This window comes from Streptopelia decaocto (genome assembly GCF_964273445.1).
Source record: "Streptopelia decaocto genome assembly, chromosome: Z".
Classification (NCBI taxonomy): domain Eukaryota; kingdom Metazoa; phylum Chordata; class Aves; order Columbiformes; family Columbidae; genus Streptopelia; species Streptopelia decaocto.
The window spans coordinates 47,768,523-47,789,349 of NC_138657.1; the positions used below are offsets into that span (position 1 = coordinate 47,768,523).

General features: G+C 41.5%; 1 protein-coding gene across 5 annotated transcripts in view; it reads right to left on the reverse strand.

Moving 5' to 3' along the window:
- The window catches only part of SEMA6A (semaphorin 6A), a 116,628-nt gene that overhangs the window by 15,995 nt on the left and 79,806 nt on the right, over nucleotides 1-20,827 (reverse strand). For 4 of the 5 annotated variants that reach the window (XM_082074649.1, XM_082074650.1, XM_082074647.1 and 1 more), the window contains 3 exons: nucleotides 19,039-19,097; nucleotides 17,194-17,214; nucleotides 9,911-10,075 (listed from right to left, as the gene is read on the reverse strand). In XM_082074649.1, the coding sequence (XP_081930775.1) occupies nucleotides 9,911-10,075; nucleotides 17,194-17,214; nucleotides 19,039-19,097 (245 nt within the window). The remainder of the gene's footprint in view (nucleotides 1-9,910; nucleotides 10,076-17,193; nucleotides 17,215-19,038; nucleotides 19,098-20,827) is intronic. The other variant, XM_082074651.1, reaches the window with a different exon arrangement.

The following is a 20,827-nucleotide window of genomic DNA, read 5'->3' on the forward strand; positions in this document are numbered from 1 at the left end:
AAAAACAAGTGAAACTCAGTGTTTACCCAGTGTTATGGCTTCTGTCTCACTCACCCTGCTTGCTTCCAAACAGGAATTCAGTAGTTTTCTGGTTTAAGGAATAAGGAAACACCTGGAAAATACGTGCTTCTCAAAACACTTTTGAAATTATTTTAATGAAGGCTTCAGTGTGCTGCTGTTTAGGAGGTATTTCTGTGCATGCTTAAATTCCCTGTTTGTGCTGGTACTGTTTGTGTTTAGTAATCGCAGATCTTTCAGACTCTGAAAAAAACCCCTCTTTTTCTTTCTATAAGAACATGATAGTGAGTAACAGTAGCTTTGTAGGATCTTAAAAATGTGCCTGCTTCCCCCCACCTTTTTTTTTTTTTTAACAGCTGTTCTTTTATTTTCTATCACAATTGTGTGTAAGACAGGATGGAGCATGAACACGATGGCATATCACTGACAGCATGCAGCTGGTGTTATTTTCCAATTAAAAAAATCCTTGTTGGGCATATGAAAGAACCGTCTAGTTTACGCCCAGTTGTAACAATGCTATAAAGCTGCACCTTCATCTGAGATTTTATTTCTTGGAAGATAGCAATCTTTGGTCGCTGGTGGGAGAGCTACAGTTTAATCTCCAGGGCTAACCACTTTGGTAGACATGGGAGGCTGGATCTGGTCTGGAGGCTATCCACCGGGACTCATGGTTTCAGACGATTACAGGTATTCTTCCCAGCCAACACGAAGTTGGTGATGAATGCGCTCTTAAGACATTTCCAAATGTGTGCTGTATTGTGCCAGAAATACCTTTTAATGCTTCCTAAGCAACTCCTCTATCAACTGCTCTAAGCTTTTCTAATGCCAATGGACCTGTTAAAATCTACTTCAGCAGGGACTCTGACTTACTCTGATCTGCAGGGGCAGGGAGAGGTGTCAGATTATCAGCTAGTAAAGTGCTTATCAGTCACAGCACTGATGCTCAGTGTACATGGAGCTGTCTATGTATTTAGTTCCCTAACAGTGACAAGTCTCTTCTGGGTATGAGGGACTGATATTTTTCAAAAAACTTAAGCAAGGCCAATGAAGCTCTTTTTTGTCTCACAGGGATGTCAGCAGATTTTTGATATAATGGTAAATTTGCACTGTCGGCTTCAAAACTTCTCAATAAAGCATAGAAAATTTTAGAACACATGACTGAAATCTAGCAAAAGTCATAGCAACAGTTATCAGATACCAGGGACCATAGTGTCTCACTAAATGACTATTAAAGAGCTTGAAGTAACACCTGCCTTAACACTTGACTAAACTGAGGCTATTCATAGGAAAAATTGCTTTCCAAACACAACAACATTTGTTATCTGTATTTAATGATCAGTAAAATTAACATGGCAAAATCTAAATTATACTCTCTCCAGGTTTTTCCTTTTTTAATTAACTGCATGCTGTTAATCAGTAAGCACCAGCTCATTCTGACATAAAGAATTGAGCTCACCTTTTTTACAGTCTTATAGAAAACTATGAAAAAAAGGAAGAGAGTCAGTCAGGATCCTTTCTACATATTGAAAGGGATGTTGATACCATTCACTAAAAGGTATCTATATGAGAATAACGCAGGTGGTGTTTTGTACAGAGGTATGTAATTAAACAGTTCACAGTCCACAGATCATATTAAAAGTGCCCTGAACCAGGACTATCAATGTTTAAGTCATTGTAAAGTTACTACAGGACATCTTAACTATTAATTAATTCAATTATCGAAACTAAGCACATCCTATATGAGAAAAAATGAATTATTTAAATATCTTTAACAGCATATTGACATTTCAATTGTACACTGGCACTAACACCAAAAGGTGTTTTAAGTGTTTTTCAGATACCAGATTTTCTGCTCTTAAATCCCTTTGAATTTCAAAGCAGTTTCAGAAATCTCTTATTTAAATGGCTAGGTTGCCCTTCCACTTCAGCATCTCTGGATGGCACGTCTCCCAGTACTCGATATAAACGCCGCAAAAAAGAAACTTCGCGTTACCTAGTGTCCTGTCCACCAATTTTGCTTTGTTATTTTCAGATAAAGTGGTGGCCCTGTGGGGACAACATACCCTACAGCAAATTCCCAGCTCTTGATAAATATGTCAATGCTACAAGGGTCAAACAAGAGCACGAGGCAGCCTGTGTTCCTCAAGCGAGCTGTCCTCACCGGGTGACAGGATGAATGCAGCTGGGGATCTAGTCCATCACACAATAGCTCTAATACCCTGAACGCGGAACAGCTGCCTTGACAAATTAGACGTGGCCTCTTTTATTGAAAAAGCAGATCAAGGTCCTGGGGCAATGACAGTTTTTCCCTGGTTTAGTAAGACAGGCTTCTACTGCTCGTTGCAGCCTGAAAATGGATTGCCTGACTTCAAATCTATGCAGGCGGACAATTACGGGTCAAGGATACCTGCTGTTTCCTGCAGCCACATCTGGCATTTGATGAGTTCTATTTTAAACATCACCCTTCTTTTATTTGTAGGATTCAGTAATTTGGGACATTTAGAAATAAAAGCTCTCTTGATAACTTTCATAACCAGGAGTCACACATGGACACAGTCTCTTCTACTACCAATGCTGTCTTTTTTCTGGCTACTATATAGCAAATTGCTCTTGGTTCTAATCCTGCAACTTACATTTCCACTTCTGCTAGTTAAATCTTTTAAGTTACTGCCAGTGCTGAAGTACAAGCATTTCTTTAGGTTTGGTACAGGCAGTTGGTGTGTGTTGGAATATATCCTCTCCACTATTTTGATGTCCTCATCCTTGCCTATCTGTTCCTCTCCTTACACTTTCAGAAGGTTACTACAGAAATGTGTGACTAAATGAGCTGGGACTTTTTATGTACAGTTTGAAATGAAGATTTAGTCACAGAGAAGCCACACTAAATCACTGCCCTGTATTCTATTACAATCAGCATTTTTTATTAAAACTGGCTTAAGGATGTGGTTCTGTCCATGGAATTAGTTTCTGTCATCTTTTCTGCATGCCTTGTCTCCTCTCTGCCTCTTCACTCTTGTTCGCACAGAAACTTACAAAAAACATAATGAAAAGAAGTTTGAAGACAGTCTGTTGTGAGAAACATCCTTCCAGCATTCTCCTTTCATCAGTTTTATACACCATTTCCCTTCTATTAATTAGCATTGACTTTTCTACTGCCACTGTTTGAACTCAAGGCTGCAATCTGAGATGATTAGCTGCCTCTAGTCTTGGGAGCAGACAGGCCGTACATGCAAGACAGAGCAGAAGAAGGATCAGTGTCATTCCTCTGGACAAGTCTCATGTGTTCCCTTAATCCGGACTGCACAGTCCTCTGGCGCACGTCACAGGATACCAGAGACCAGCATGCTGAGACCATCAATCTTCTGTCATGTTTGCTAGTTGTTAGCCTGGTCTGGGGACACAGGCATTTGGCCATTAAAAACTCTGCTGAAAAATTTGGTCCCATTTAACTGCTAACAATGCCTTTCTGGTATTTATCTAATACAGAGCTAAAATAGTGCTCCACAGCAGGCATACTCTGATTAGTCTCTGAAACATTCAGTTCCTGGACAAGTTGCTCATTAGAGCCATTCTTGACAAATATAGGGTTATTTGTTTGTTTGTTTGTTTGAAAAATATTTTCGTTTTAGTATTTCACCAAAGTAGCTAGTGTTATGTGACAAATGTAAATAAGCTCCCACTCTAGGAACAGTGATATTTACAGTAAGCTGATGCTAATTTACTTAAGCACACTTCAGAAAAAAATCTATAAGGTTTTGTTCAGCACAGACTCATCCAACCAATCTATTGAAATCCTAATGGGAAAAGTAAGTGGTTTTTAATCTAGATGCGGATCTATAAAAGTTTAAACGGACTAAGTCCCATGTCAGCTTGTCTTGTGTAAGTGAAATCCCTTTGTGAAGCACTACAGCTCCAAGTAACCACACCTCTCACGTCAAATCTCAGCCAAATGCTGCAGAATCATAGACAGAATCAGGGCAAATTCCCTATTTCTTTTCTCACAGCTCTCTTTTACTAGACTGTGGGTAAAATACTTAATAGTAAGCTAAGGATCTGGTTTAATTTGATCTTCATTGTTTTGTCAGCACTTGGCACTGTTAGTGAACTGCAAAATACTTGCAATCTGCTTTATGTTTGTGCGTACAAATGTTTGAGACATGGGCAAGAACAGCAACGTTTGTGTAGCCCCCTCCAGGCACACACCCTTTGAGTTCACAGCTCTTCTCAAACCCCATGCACGCAGAAACTCACTACAGTGAGTTCCTTCTCCCATTTCAGCCTAACACCTTTTTTATGATCAGTAAGTTCCTTCAGACAGTGACAGGATGATTATATGGATCTAATACAGAATATTCGCTTCACCTTGAAAATTCAAGCCACTCCCCCCCACCTGCAAACACTGACTCAAAGGATAAGTTTTGACAAATCTTGTGCCACTTTAAATCTCTTTAAATCTCTCTTTAAATTTTCTGAATTACTGCAAAATGCCAGCAAGATAATAACTTCTCCCTGCTTTCTGTGATAAAACACGCTTTGAATCTTTTAGATCCTTTCACATATTAGCACATAACAACATTTTTGTGTAAAAACATACTTTGCAAATGTACTTTCTGGTGCAAAACTCAGCCCTCCCATGATAAACATCAGTTGTTTAATTCAGACAAAAAAGAGTCTGAAGCCTTGCTTTGCCACAGATTTTTTTTTTCTCTCATTTCATGTCTATTTGTAAAGTATCTTATTAAATCAGCACTTTACATTCTTTATCATAACTGTACCTGAAGTTTCATATAAGTCTCTCTCACTACAGCAGAATCTGCCTGAACATTTGCAGACTCTCCGGAGACAAGCATTGTCAGCACTTGGCAAATCTTTCAAGTAGCGATAATCACAGTAAAATTTAGTCACACTGCCACTTGTGTACAATATGAAATACCTTCTGGAGTCAGGTTTTGAAATGAACAGCACTTGGGCTCCCCAGAAGCACAGCCCTCTCCAAACACAGTAGCTGACAATTGCTAATGATGTCTAATTCTGTACTAGAGGAAGGACCGCAGTAATTATTATTATTATTGTTGTTAATAAAATTATTAAGATAGAAATATGTGTATTTATATCTTTAATATAATAAAAACAAATGATAATAATAATTCTACACTCTCTAAATTAATAGATTCTACCAGATACTGTATCTACAGGAGCACTCTTGAGATCCAAATACATCAGAAGCCCTTAACTCTGTAAACTGCCTACCACATCCCGCTTCTAATCAGCTTTTTACCATTGCTACTTGGATATTGACAAAAGGCTTGTTAAGGAAAGGAGATACCACCATATAATCTTCACTTAATGAATGTCAAGACAAGAAAGTATACAAGCATTAAGCCTGCTAATAGTACCGCTACACTTTTGTCATTCAGTGCCCAGCTCAGCAATGTCCATGTGAATGCTGTGGAGAAGAAGCTGTAGCAGAACCACAAAACAGTAAGCTGAATTTGCAACCAATTTATCAACACTGTGATTAAAAGGCAAGCTCCAGGCACTTAGGGAGCCAGTGAGAAAACCGAGCAGTTGGCTGCGTTTGTGCTAATGAACCCCACACTTGAAAAGCATGAGGCATTTCTGAAGGGAGGCAGGAAGGACAGGAGGCAGCAGAGAAGGGCAGCAGGGTAATGAGGGGCAAGGCCAGCTACTTCTGAAGAAAATCTCTTTGTTTTCTTCACGTAGGCCTGTCTAGGAGCGGTACGTGTCTACTCCCCCCTTCGTTAGTAGGACGACTACAGAGAGACACAACGCTAGAGCACTACTGGGGTGTAGAGGGTAAAGCCTTGGAGCACTCCGCGGGAGGAGCTTCACGACGGCGGAGGGAGGGAGACCAAGTACAATGGCAGCAGGGGGAAGGTTAGACGGCAAGGTTAGGGAGACTGTTTCGACAAAGGTGAGAAACACACAAATTAACACTAAAACACAGCAAGAAAGGAAACAAAAAGTAAACATACTCTAGAACATGTTTATATATTTTTTTCTATTTTTTTTTTTTTTCTCCCTGGGCAGGAGACGGAGGATAACAGGAAAGAAGGGTGCAGTTTGCCCAATCAGAGCCAATTTGTTTTGTTTTGCAACAGGAGGGGCAGATTTCTTAATGGCCAAAGTGAAAATGCCAGTGGGATGGCAAAGCATAGTTCCCACGCTAAGGGTTGCACTACACATTTTCACCTTGGCAAGAAAAGAGATGTAGATCAGAAACAACAATCCCAGAGTATATTTAGCTACCAAAGCTGTGGCACACAAATGTCACATTCCCATGAGTCAGCCCTTTTAAAGAACCCCCTCTGCACGCCCCCACAGATATTCCCCAAGATGCTTGCACTCAATTAAAAGTGAAGCATATGGATGGATGTGACATCATCAAAGCACTCGTATTACATTAAAGAAAGCAGCAAGTGGACTCTGTACAATTAGTACAATCAGTAAGAAGTCATTTGTGAGCACAGGAAAAGAAATAAAACACTGTCCAAAGGATTAGACACAACCAATGAAGAACACCACAAAACACCTTGCAAAACAAAGAGAAAAATGTTTAAAAAAAAAGCGTCTGTGAATGAGTGAAAGTAAAAGAAATTACAGCAAATGTGAAAACCAAATCTTGATAAAAGGACAGTAAGCATAACATTTTCTGTTTTAATTTTGTGTAAGAACTCTTTCCTTTGCCCTTTCAAAACAACAAGTCAATAGTAATTTTGGAACCAACAGACTTTGACTGGGCAAGGCAAGGAGTAACAACACAGAAGTAGATGGTAATGGTAAACAACCATGCGGACACCTCTGCCGCCATTGTTTTGATTGTGTGTAGACTGCTTCCAGCTTTGTCAATATTCATAATTAGGCACTAAAGAATGCATGATATTTAAATGACCCTGTCAAGTGCTAATAAGGCTCTTTGGTAACCATCACTCCCTGGGGAGGGAACTATTGAATGTAAGCCACCTCATCAGTCAGTGAATTGAAGCGAAAATGATTAGAATCCAACAGCTACACATTTATTAATATTTTCACTGCATGCTCTTCTGGAAGCTGCTGTGGCATGCAAGATGCTTTTAAGAGCTAGCTTTCCATCTATTAAGCATTGCTTCACAAAAGATTTGTGAAGTAGGGACCCACACATAACAAACAGTACCATTAAAATGCCAACATGTCTGCACCTTCCTCTGGGTACAAAAAGGGCCAGATCTTCCACTATTGGTGGTTTCTGACACCACTCCCCTGTCTGACGCCAGCAGAAGAGCTGAATTCAAGGATCTCTTCCTTCCTCATCAAATCTGCTTAATGACATTCCATCCTCCCAGGGTGGAGGAGAGAAAGATACCACTTTCAGAAGAGGGAACACTGGATTTTCTAAGAAATGTCCTCTCACCTTAAGCACTTTGAATGCCAGATGTTACTAACAAGACTGGACAGAGAAAGAAAAAAGCCTTATTTTTTGTCTGTCAGCATTATCACTGATTTGTTGCTGTGAGGAAAGAGGAGTGCTAGGTAAATCACATGCCATCTTTAGAAGAGCATGCAGGCTTATTTGCCTTCCTTTCTCTACCTATGTGATACCTAGAAATCACTTTTTCTGGATTGCCCTTCTACAGCTGAAGAGCAAGGGCTGAGGAATTAAAAAAATTATGTCAATATCTCAGACTAAGCTTAATCAGGAATTAGGAATCTGAGCTTTCATCTTCAGCACCCTCAGCTCCTTGCACCCTAAGTTACGGGTTTTAGTATTGCAGCTGCCTGAAATTCTTCCTCTGCTGAGGCTCAGCAGCCCACAGGTCTGCAGGGTGCAAAGGAGCTTTGTGCATAACTCACATGTAAACTTAACTCACACGTGAGCCCGACCACATTCTAAGAATGAACTTCTGTTGCTTTAGATTTGCAGTTATTCTCCCAGAATGTCTACAAGAGCAAGCTCTGAAAAGAAATTGTTCAAACCGGCCACTTCTAAAACTCAGTTAAAGGATGAGGCAGTTTTGCCCTTTCTTATATAGAAAAAGCTCATTGCTGGGAACTGGGAGACAAGTTCACATTCTCTGCCTGAGGGAATTCAAATCTTCATATTCCATTTCCTGATATCCAGCCTAAAAGCTAAGGCTACTAGGTTAATGTTTGCCATGGCATCTCAGGAAATTTTACCGCATCTCCTGCCTAATTTGACCGGCCTCCTCAGCTGGAAAAGTGCTTCAAGCGTTGTCTGCTGTGCCAGCCAGGTGTTGCCCATTGCCTTCTTGGCTATGAACTGTGAAGGCTCTTTGGGGTCAATCCTGTGGAGTTCAGTGAGAAATCCAGGATATCCCAGGACTCTGGGAGGCACCGTGTCTGGGGCTGTTGTGAATAACAGGCACTGAGTTCACAGTCTGGGTCCAGACCACCACCAGCTGTTTGTGCAGCTCTGCTGAAGACTGTCCTGCAATGTTAACGTGCTCATTACCCCCTGCTGAAAGTCTCCACAGCCAGTGCAGAGAATTCAAGACTCACTGGGTCAGATGGGAGGGGATGGAGCATGATTTAGTAACCTACTAGTTTAGGCAGACAACTCAAAGCAGCACGTCTGGCATGCCAGCAGCTTCTCCAGGAACAGCTGATGCTTTTGTCTAATGAGTTTTTCATGTAAAATGCATGAACAATAGAGACTGGAATCCACATTTCAATTAATATTTTAAGTGTTTTATATCAAGTATTCATAGCAGAAAGGACCAAGGCTCATGTGTGTTCTTGCCCCTGGTGAGTACCCTAACCACTCAGCAAGTGAGTTTTGCTCATACCCATCCTCCTCCTGACCCACTGAGTACTTAATTAGTGCATACAGAGGAAAACATCTTCAACAGAGAAGAGATTGAAAGAAGCGATCTAAGAACACCCTGGAGAAGGATAACAAGGACTCAGATCTCTCTAGTGAGTGGAGCTATTTGAACCTAAGTCTCCTATTTACAAAGGAACCATTTTAAGCTCTTTGAGACACAGATTAAAAGGAGCTGGGAGAATGATGTGGGGCCAAGATGGAATTAGGGGGCATCACCATCCTTACAGTTGAGAAAAGCTTCTCCTTCTCTCGGCATGTTCAAATGACAAATTCAGGCAACAGCCTAATTCTCCCTGTGCATAGCAAAGGGGGACTGGAGGCCAAATGACAGGGCTGCCACTTGTATTAGACCCAGGTGTGCTTCAGCACAGGGCTGAACGCTGTGGAACACCACCTAAATCCTAACCTTTTGGCACTTTAAACTGCAACACAGAATCTTTACTCACCAATAGTCACCTCCCTATCTTCTACAATACACCAATGATCTCCTCAGTCCCCACTCTCAAAGGTATTTGATGCTCAGGTCTCATTGAAGACAGTGGGACTTAGGCCCAGTGGCTAGGACTGGTGACAGTTTTACTTCAATGGTTAAACTAGAGTAGACATTCAGAACCTCTGTCTATTGTTGAGAGACAGAACTAATGTGAAATTAGCCAAGATGTGCTGTGCTGCCCTGGGAATTCAGACAACAAGGCAATATAAAAGTGCACCCTTAAGAACAACGGGAAGCCATGGATCTTCCTCTGCCAGACAATGGGGGAGATCAAGTTTAAAGAGAGCTAAATCCCCACTGTTTCCCTCCTTCCCGTACACATGCACAACACACACTGCAAAGGCATACACTTCTATTTGTTTTGTGTGGTTTCCTCAGGCAGTGAATTATCTAGGACTGAGTCTGAGATTGGCTGTTTAGTTTCAGGCTTTACGATAAGCTTTTAATTATAGCACAGGAGTTTTATTACATGTTACTCGGAGCCAGCTGGAAGCAGTTACACTTTAATTCTCTCCCCCCTCCCTCCTCACCACAGGACGTCATTTCCAAGGCCTTACCCTTCTTGTCCTGATGATTATGGGATGAAACTGCCACATATGGATCTGTATTTTCAGATGAATCAAGTGGATCCTTCCAATCCAGCATGTGTCCCCTAGCATCATAACCCTGTCGAGCGCGAGAGTCAGAAGTGGTGGTGCTTGGGACTAGGGAACTGGAGTGTCCTGTTTATATTATAAATACAGGTAGGGAAGACAAGTCTCATTAGTCACTTACCACGCTACCTCACCATGCTGAGGAATGTACACATTGCTTTTCTTCTGTATTGGGTGAACGTCTTGTATGAGGCTGAACAATATTTCAAAAGTGCTTCAAAGCATCGCCCCAAGGAAACAGGGGATTTGAACCTTCCAGATCAGTCAGGCGGAGGGTGTTAAGAGGTGCACACGTGCCTGAGGCTGCCGCTCAGCTTGCGGTTGCGTGCTTTTACTCAACAGAATTAAATGTGTGTGGAAGGGGGTGAGCACACTTCATCTCAGTCAAGCATCCTTTGGCAGGATTCAGCACTCACGCCTGACCGACACTGAAGTGTTAGCCAATGCTGTCTGGCACTGGCTTAGTTAAAAAGCAATTTTAAAAACAATTTTAAATGGAACAGCTTCTAATACGGCTGAAATGGAATGGGAAAGCCAGCAGAGCTATGAAACAGGGACGTCAGTGGCCCTGTGCGCCCAGGGGAGTGAAGGAGTGCCCAGCACTGGCATGTTTACCCTGCGGCATCACCCTTTGGATGGCACGCATGCAGGGCCTGTCAGCTGCTTGCACCCTCGTCATCAGTCCTGCCTGAGCTGATGGTCCAAAATGGCTCTGAGACAAGTACGAAACTGAACATCATTTCTGCCCAGAGTGACAGTGAAGACAACGCCTTTCTACATAGATCTGCCCAAGAAGCAACGACTCCAGCAGCTGCTGCCACAGCCTCCTCTGGGGACAGAGGACTCATATGCCCTTTTTCCATTAGGACTACTCTAAACATTGTTACTGCTGTCCTGAATAAGGCTGAGGAGCTCCTCACAGACCAAATCCACTCCAAAACCAGTGTATTTACAGAACATGCCCTGCCGGAAGCACCACACAATTTTAACAGTGGTTTGTCAAGGGCAGAGACGTGTTTGCAGATTCATACATCCTTTTCAGCTAGATCCTGAGAAGTACATCAGCACCCAAAATGCTTGGAGTGCTTGGAGTCTACAATCTGTGGAAGATGGCTCCGACCTGGACTTCCCAGTCGCTTGGGCTGTTACATGGCTGCTGTGGAGGGGACACCAAAACTCCATCCACACAACAACATTTTGACCTTAAAAATGCAACACGTCCCTGAAAGTTGCCTTTCAGCGCATGCATCAAAATGAGTTCTTTTCAGCAGGATTCAAGCAGCTCTGGGCCTCGTTAATTTGACACGGAGTAGTTTGTATTTCCCTTACCTACTTTTCTGGAAGAGTTCATCAAAACAGGGGTTTTTGAAACATGCTCAAAGACGAACTAATAGAATCGGATTATTCATAGACAGAATGGCAGAGAATGTTTTCTCTTCATATACCACCAGGCAGACTGACAGTAGCCCTCCTTTCTCCTGCCTCATTTTTAACAGCCCTGAAAATTAATTTTCCTTCCTTAGATGTGAGTCTCCCTTGGAGAGGAGTCCAATTACCAGGCTACACACTGCCCTAGCAGGGACGCTCTGCCCACTCCTTCCCTTGATCCCCATCCCCTGATACTGTTTCACTGCTCAGAAAAATAATTTGAGAGTCACTAGCGCAACACAAGTAGGCCAAATTTAGAGGCTCACAGTGAAAGCACAGAGCTGGTCAGGTAGAGACTGTGCTTCTATATGTTATTTTAAACAGTCACTGGATAAGCATAAAGCTTTTGGAAGCTGTATCTCAAAAAGGCTGCTTCAGATGGCTTCTAAAGCCATCCAGGCACAGCTCTCAGAAGCTCACAGAGACCTGATGAACCTAGCTCCCCAATTTCACTCTAGCAACCAAAAATCTAAAGGTTGGCCACCAATGCTCCCAAGCTTTTTGATGTGCCCATGTTTTTCATTTTATCCAGCCCTTTAACCAGCTTCATGGGGTTGAACTACTGATAAAGGCAGCAAAAAGCTGAAGCTTCTATTAAGATGCTGCTATGATTTAAAGAAGTCCTGCTGAATATTAATCATCTTACAGAGGAAAAAAATGTCGGTGCTCCTCCATCTATTTTTGATGAGTCCTTTTGATTCACTGCACAGAATTATATACGGCAGCACTTTGGACTGTGTTTTGCATAGGACATGGACACAACTAGCTCCTATGACTCCTATGCTTAGCAGGGAAAATTGGTCAGATTCACAGCGTCCTCATCATGAAGCCAACCTTCAGCTACTACAGCTAATCATTAACACAATTTAGCTATGGACCTCGGGCTGAAGGCTTATACTGACAAGAGCACTGTATTATTTTTTACCTCTCATGATAGGAAGTGTGGTTTCCCCCAGCCATCTTTCTTTAACACGGCAAATTAGAGGCTGTATTTTCTTCAAGACAGAGCTCTTAATATCACTCAGATAGAAAAGAGAAGCCAAACATTATGCACTTCTAAAAAGTTTCCATAAGTCACAGCATGGCTGGGAGCATTGGTAACACACAGTTAGATGGATGACGGACGCCAATTCAAATGTGCTGCCTGCTCCACAGCAGTCCTGCAGCAGGGCTGCCTGTTTCCAAACAGACAGGTACAGCTCCAATGACTAAAAACACGTGCCCTCCTGAAACAAGAATATGCTGGAGTGTGAAACCTTTCACCCCCATCCTATTTGATATTTGTCAACTCCTGTGTTCATGCCCGAGAAATAAGAGAAATAACGGGACAGAGAACAGGCCAGAAAAAGGAAGTTTTAAGATATCCACGTCTTCTTTTCCCTAAGGACTAAAACCACAGTGCCAGCATTCATGGGGTTCCAGTCTCCAAGTTAATACTCCATTCAGCAACCGCAATAATGTGCACAGTATTTGGTCAGCCTACAAATAATGCTGTACTCAACACAAGAAAGCCATTAGTCATAGCTTGATAAGGAAGTAAAAGAGAACAAAATCTTGCCAACTAGCAATCATATTTTATGCCTGTATTTGATATGCATTTATATGCCTGTATCTCTGTCCAGACACTTGCACTTTAGGTGTGCTTAAAGGGGGAATTCTAAGGAAAAGTCATAAGTATGGCTAAAGAAAAACATTTCTTAATACAGTAATCTAAAGGAAATATATGCCTAAGGGACACATTTTCTGAAAAAAAGATTTCCTGAACCATATGCTGCAAATGCATAGAGAACCTCTTCGTAATGGAAACCTAAGGCTTTGTGAAGACATTAATGTGTACCAGATGGTCGTTAGGCAGAGAAGGGTTTCACACAAACGCAAGAAATCGGTGTATTCGCTCTGTTACTAATTTGTCAGTCTAGTACGCACTGCGAAACAACCTTCCACACATAATCGAGATAAACTTTCTTTCATTTGATTTCGAGGAAGCAGGGCAGGAGCAGATTAGACCTTAATAGCCTGTCCCACTTGGGTTAGAGCTGTATTCTGCAAACACTTACTAGCAGGCAGTGGCTGCCCCATCAGCAGAGCAGCCACTGTGTCCTGTAAGTGCCTTAACAGCCAGTCCTGCTGGGCAAATTTCACCTCTGAGCAAAGGGACACCACAAATGTATAAGCTAGTTAAGTGTCCCTCATAAACAGAGAAAAGACTGAAGTGGCAGGCAACCCACTCCTGGCCCTCTCACACACAGTCATTATTAAGCCTTTATAATGTGCTGTATAGTTTGTAACATGTAGTGTGCTTTTTTTCTTTTTTCATTATACCTTTTTTACCACTCTGACTCTGTAAATAGGCTTCGCTGCAATTAAAAGAGGCTTTTGCATATTTTAAATGTGGTCACTACGTATGTGTTAATATCGGTTAATACCTAAACATCTAAAAAGACAATACTGTCTTTGTTTTAAAACAATACATCTGAAAAACTGCAGACACAGTGCTTTTCAAACTTCTTGTTTAAAGCAAATGTAAAAAGCAAAATAGACACACTTTAAAAAAATCTGTTTTAGGTGCTTCCATTATTTGCAAAAACTTCTCATTTGGAGTGCTGTAATCAAGTAACAGAAGGAGACTTAAAAGCACTTAGTGTCTACGGGCATGGATAATGATTCAGAAGGGCTGCACTTCTATAACTACAGTTCGTTCTGAAGTGCACTTGTAAAATATAAGGAGGTTTTTTCAGGTTTAAAACAAAGACAGGGATTCAATACGTATTTGATAGTTGCTCTAATATGCACAAGTCATTAGGATCTCAGAGGTTAAGATGTCTGCACAGTATCCTATTAACGGCTATAGCAACCTAATTAGACAATTAGAGGGAAAGTCTAAATCAATACTGCAGAGGGAGAAAGAACTATGGCTAGGGGATAAAATAAGGGCCCAATTCACTAAGAACTGATGTTTCCAAAGGTAATTGAAGCTGCTTACAATTTTGCAGGGGAATCTAGCCTAATGTACTTGTTTAAGTATGAGGCTCTTGCATCATTTTGCTGTGACCTTCTGAGCCAGAACTTCAGCCAGCTGTTTTCTTCTTGGGCGTCAAAGAGATGCACTGGAGCAGTCACCTGTGTACACTTTGCACTTTGTTTACAGCTGGTCATGTGAGACTGCCCTAGAAAACGGGGCCCATCTGCCAAATTGAGGAGGAGGCTGATGCCAAGAATACAAAGATTAAGGTCCCGGTTCTCCTTTCATTCACGCTGCTACAGATTGTCACTAAGTCTGTTGAAGTGATCTGATTTATAGTGGAGTAAATCAAGGGAATCAAGCCCTAAGGCTTCTTTTGCAACTGGAGTTTCAGATGCCTTTGGATATATTTAGCTGACTGGATCCAAAAGCACCCTGTGTGTTCACTTGGTTGGCATTCTGGTACATCCTAGAGTTCAGAGATTTAATCTATTATAAAATACCATTTACTTACGTATTTAACTGTACTCAATAACATTAAATTGCACCATTTATAAAATTTCAGTTTTCTCTATAAGAATTACTCAGACCAGACAGTAGAGTTAACAAACATCAGTATGTTTACTGAGACTGGTTTACTACCTCGTGCTAGTATTTTTTACACTTTTCATGTAGGAGATCAATAGAAGTGACTAGCACATTTCCTTTCATATTTTGCCACAGTAGGGATAAAGAAACTATGGGTATATCAGAATGGGTATTTCAACTAAATCCAGAAAAGGAAGAGCTGGCTTGCCTAGAGACAGCGTTATTGGGATGCACCTGAGGAGGGTCAATGAAATCATCTGCGAAAGATGGCATGAACGGGAACCAATGTTAAAGCTGGCTCAGCATTTCTCCATTGCATCTGGCAGTAGGGTCCTACTTGAAGTTTTAGGTTAATTCATGGAATCTGTCTTTGTGCTTGACACGCAAGGACAGTCAAATGGGCCACTTTTATAACCTGTACTCCCTGGGACTGCAGCTTTCTTCACCCTGCTGCTCACTTGAACCATTTTTATGCTTTCTTGGTCAGATTAAGATAACAGTTTTGCTTAAGTCCCTACTAATATGGTAGCTGACAGGATCCAAAACCACAGTCTCACAGCTGTAACAGCTATAACTGTAAAGCCTACGAATGCAATTAGAAACAAGAAACATAGGACATTTCTGGCACATCAGCACTATGCCCAAGGCCATTTTATTTTTCTTTACATCCAGCAGTACAGATTTTATTATTACTGTTCTTTAATTACTGCTTTGTGCACTGGAAATACAGCAATTTTCAAATTAAAGAAAGTCCACACTGTATATGCAGACGAAACCAGGATTTGATTTTATATATTCCTTTCACTGGTTTTCATTATTATACTTTCAAACAAGTTTCACCTGTACATTTTCCATTTCCTGGTAATAAACAGCATGGGGAATATGATTTTATTTGTACAAATGTTGAACAGTATTACTGTGCCTCCAGCTATTTATACTCTGCTGTACTGAGCTGTCATTGGTTCTGCTTTGTAGCTATGTATTTTGCAGGCACAAGATGAAGGGATCAATTAAATGTTCATTGCAACTGCACACTAACCTACCTCTTGCTTCATTCAGCCAAACATATGGTGAATTTGCCCTAGCTCTTATGAACTGCTAGTCTTGTAGAGCCTGAAAGCAACCTCACAAGCAAGCTCCCATCCCACATGGAAATTTGCCATTGACTTCACTGGGAGCAATACTACACACCCTCTTAGTTTGTGAAGTACTTGTCTTTGTTTGGGATGCCAATAAAGAGAAACTATTGCAATATAAGTCTACATTTGAATTTAAAGTGGTTATTTATTCTGCAATGGTTCCTTGCTGAGACATAACCAAATATACAGAACAAAGTACTGTGAGCACAGATTAACATGTGCCTCATGAGAAACTACTGCTCAAGGTTTACAGAAATGCTCCTTTTCAGCTCAGGCCATTTAACTGGCTACGTGAATCCCTGTTTTTACAGATCAGGCACCATTTGGGCATTAAGATACTGCAAACATGGATACAGAAATGACTCACTCTAGAAGTGACAGGAACCTTCAGGAACTGAGGCACAGCGCAGTCTCAACTGATATTGGTAACAGGTTAATTTTCCTTATGGGAGATCTTTCTGTAACCCAGGAACAGTTCTGCTCCTTTCCCTAAGGTATCTCTGACTGATTGCAGTAGCAGTCATGACACCAGACACTTGTGAGTGGGATGTGAGCTGCTATTTTGTTTTTTCCCGGTGAACAAATAAGATGCATCACTGTACCCAATTGTTTCTGTGAGTGTTCAGATGAAGCATGCTCTTAATCATATCTGCTGCCATACCATTAAAATAGGCCATATCTGCCTTTAATTTAATGAAGGCAGTTTTGAGGGAGGACGAGAACAGAGATATCGAAAATCAAAAGATATATCTTAATCCCAGTTGTGATTAGTGAATCAGGCCCTCAAAAACAAGACAAAACAAGCAGAAAGGTGTAATGGCTATTTGAGTATAGGAACTACTAGCTAACATAAGGATCTGGGGAGAATTTTTAAAAACACCTGAAAACTGACCATACACTGTGTTGTAAGACATTTCCTGATCAGGTGTAGCAGTTGAAATGTCTATGAACAAAATAAATTGGGAAGAAACATTAAACAAAAGTATGAAAAGACTTCAGTTTTAGTAAAAAAATGATTCCTCCTAAATGGATTTATTGTCAGTAAATAATGAAACTAAGAACTTCCTTACCATTCAGGGCTACGAAGGAATCTGAAAGACAAATAACAGGGGAAAAATAATTATTTCTCTCTCATTTTTTCTTTTTAATAGTTTGCTGCTAGCAATCTTTTATGCTTCAGCTGATATTTATAAACAGGTGATTAGTACCCTAAGGACCCAGGCAAAACTAATATTCCAACATACCCAAAACAAATGTCTGGCTTTGAAAGTGTTCATGACCATGGGATACCAAGTGGGAGGGGCAGTGTCCTCCCTGCCATGGTTTTCTTTTCTAAATCAAGTCCTAATCTAACACAAGGCACTACAAGTGATGCAGCCAGCAATGTGAGTCAATGAGGACAAAACTCACATGACCCAAGACCACATGAAGTTATAAGATCAGCTGGATTAGCAGGGAGTGAAATCTACCCCTGTGCAGTATCAAGGTTCCATGCATCATTCAGGGCTAAAGAAGGAATTAAGCAGGACATGGGCTTTGTTGCTCTCTGCACAGGAGCAGATCTCCCTCCATGAGCACAATGTGCTGTTTCTGAATCACTTCCTACCCTTCTTTTGTATTTAACTGCTATCAGGTACGCTCCTCTCCTGTCTAACCTATTTGCCCAAGAAGAGCAGAACTGGCTGAAAAGGGCAAAGGTGCACCAGCAGGGAACTGACCTGATTTTGGTCCTAACCCATTTTACAAGGAGCACAGCGGGAGTATACCTACACCTCCTTCAAAAAACTTAGCCTGTGTAACCTTATCTTAGGGTGGAGGCAGAGGGAGGTGTACTGCGATGGAGGGCATGCAGAACCTGAAATCTTTGCCCTCCCTCAAACACAGTGGTCACAGTAATAAACGGCCCTCGAACATGGATGCACAAGGCATGAGATGGTTCTGGCCTTCTCCAGAGCATCTGGCCTGCACTGTACCCCATGACACACTCCAGCCCTCTGTTATTTTGCTCTGTATTCCAGAAGTAATGGCTCTCTCACTGTATGTTGCTTCCTCAGCTTCAGCAGTTTCATTGCATCTATAGGCATCCGTGCAAATTGAACCAAAAAGAATGTGACTCTTGATTTCATAAGGTTTCTAAATAATGTTTGGGGCTCAGAAAGAAATCAACTGTGGCAACAACATTTGAAATGAGAGCTGTCCTGAACACAGATGTTAGTATTCCTGAAGGCTTGGAAATCAACAGGCAAGGTGGGTGTTTTTTTGCATGCAATGCACATTGTGCACTTTTAAACATCTCAGTGCAAAACATAAATGCTTAAAAGACTGTGTTTAAGCTTCCAACTCATGCTGACAGTACCTAAGGTTTACCATTAAAATTTCTTAGGCAGGGTCAGTAGTGCCTGACCCTTAATACCACTACATGGTCCCCCTGTGTTTAAGATCCAGTAAGATTCACAAACTAAGTAGTTCCTATGTCTTGATTTGGATCCGAAGTGGAAGATATATTTCACTGTCTCCCTGTGCTGCATGGGAATGTAGTTCAATTCACAGTCTACACCAACAAAACCAAGCCACTTCTGTACATCTATATAAACAACCCAACAACCGTGGCTAGTAAAGACAATGAACAGCCAATTAATTATGTCATTGCTATAATCAATATCCTCTGGAACTGAGGTTTTCTCACTACATAACTGCTTTGAAGTCCAGTGTTTGTATAAATCACGCCAACTGGGCTATTTTCTTTAAATACATTTAAACATCCGTTCCTCTTCTAAACCTGCATTGTTAGCCACAATGCTGTCCCTGTTGTGGCTTACATTTGTACAAAAGAACACCCAACAGGTAATGGCGATTTGAGACATTCAGAAGGATGCTGTGACACATGGTAAATAGAGGGTAAAAGCTTTGCTTACTTTGGCAGTCACCCAGGCCATCTGTATTGCCATGTTCTATGTCCTGTTCAAATGCCAGTCTAAATAACAGAAAGAAACAAATCAGTACGAATAACAACAAGTCAGAGGCACTACCAAAAAGAAATTATCACATATGCAATTGAAATACAGCCCTGCTGTGAAACTGGCTATTTCTTTGGAACCTACATACAAAGACTGAAAAATTGCAACATAGACATTGAGTTACTTATCACTGCTTAATGATTTCTTGGCTTCTGATGATGCTTTGTCTTTTTATTATTACTTTTTTCTTAAATCCACTGCATGTCTCATTGTCAAGGGAGGCAAACATTCATATTTTTTAAACTGTTAACTCTATAATATCTGACATTATTAGAAGGAACTATGATCCCACCTTAACTTGTCTGCGTAGCAGACAAGGTGCAGTGACACTTTGACGTGAGAAGGAGGCTAACCCATTGGGTAGGTACTGTGCTGGGGGAAGATGACCTGGATTTCAGCAATCACTTATGTACTGTACTGGATAAGGCTACAAGGCTTAAGGTCCAGCCCACAGAAGGCATTCCACTGAACTCAAGGAGCTCTATTGAAAAACACTCCCAGGCTTTTCCAGCTGACATGCCCAGTTTATGCTCCTAACCTCTGCCTCTGATTTTGCATAGCCAGTGAAGCTGTGCTTCCAAGTTCCTGCATGGTCAAAGGTGAATGACAAGAGCCTCGGGAAACCTCCAACACAAGCCCTTGTCTACATTAGTTAGGATCCTGCCTTTGAGGCACAATTACCCCTGCAGGCACCTAATTCCCAACTCCATGTTCTTAAAACTCCTGCTCAACTGGCTTCTACTCCAGGAGGGCACCTAACATCTCTGCCTCCTGTTGGCTACTTTAGAAGTGCACCAGGCATCTTCACAGCTGATATGGATCCCCTTCCTAAGTGTTACGTGCTAGACGGAGAATGACCTGCCTGGCTTGCCTCTGGACTGCACCACCACAAGCTGTGCTGCTTCTGTCTTGATGGATCTACTGATAAATATGGGAGCTGCTTCTAAGGGCAAGATGCAGAAGTTCCATGTGACTTGCCATGGAAATGCAAAAAGACTGAAGCATCTTTGCAATATTGAGAAGACCTTATATGGACATGGGTGCATATTAACATTCTTCTACCACATGTTCAGTCAGGAACAGTCCATACTCATATAGTACTGTAGTATCTGTAGTATATCTACAGATATAGCTCTAGTATCCCCACTGGACATAACAATTTGAATTGAAATGGCAAATTAAGAACATGACACAAGCACAGGGATGGTAACTCATCCTTTATATAATGAAGACCTATACAGAAGCAGGGTTAAGCAGGGCTGGCTGTGGGGCTATCCCATTTGTGTGATGTTTGCACTACACTTACACCACTACGTTGAGGAAGCATAGCTGTATCTCAGAGTGGGCAAGCATGAGGTGTGCCAGATGTGGCCAAGAAGCGAGAGGTCTGAAGCGGGTCTGCTTCCTGCCAGAAGGCTTTAGTAAACCGCATTTGAACAAACCTTCACAGACTTTAATTATTATAAAATAATTAAATTCTACTGTTAAGCAAGGGGAGATCTAGCACTTCTCTGAAACTGCTTTAAGCTCTTCCTGTGCTCTGTGTTTCCTCTTAGTAATGCACAGTAAATTAGAAGGACTGGTTTTGTTTCCAGTGGACAAATTGCTTCAGTAATTTAATTTGGATTCTATTGCCTCTTTAATCAGCTGTGATGGCTCCAATGGGGGCCGGTCCAGACATACCCAT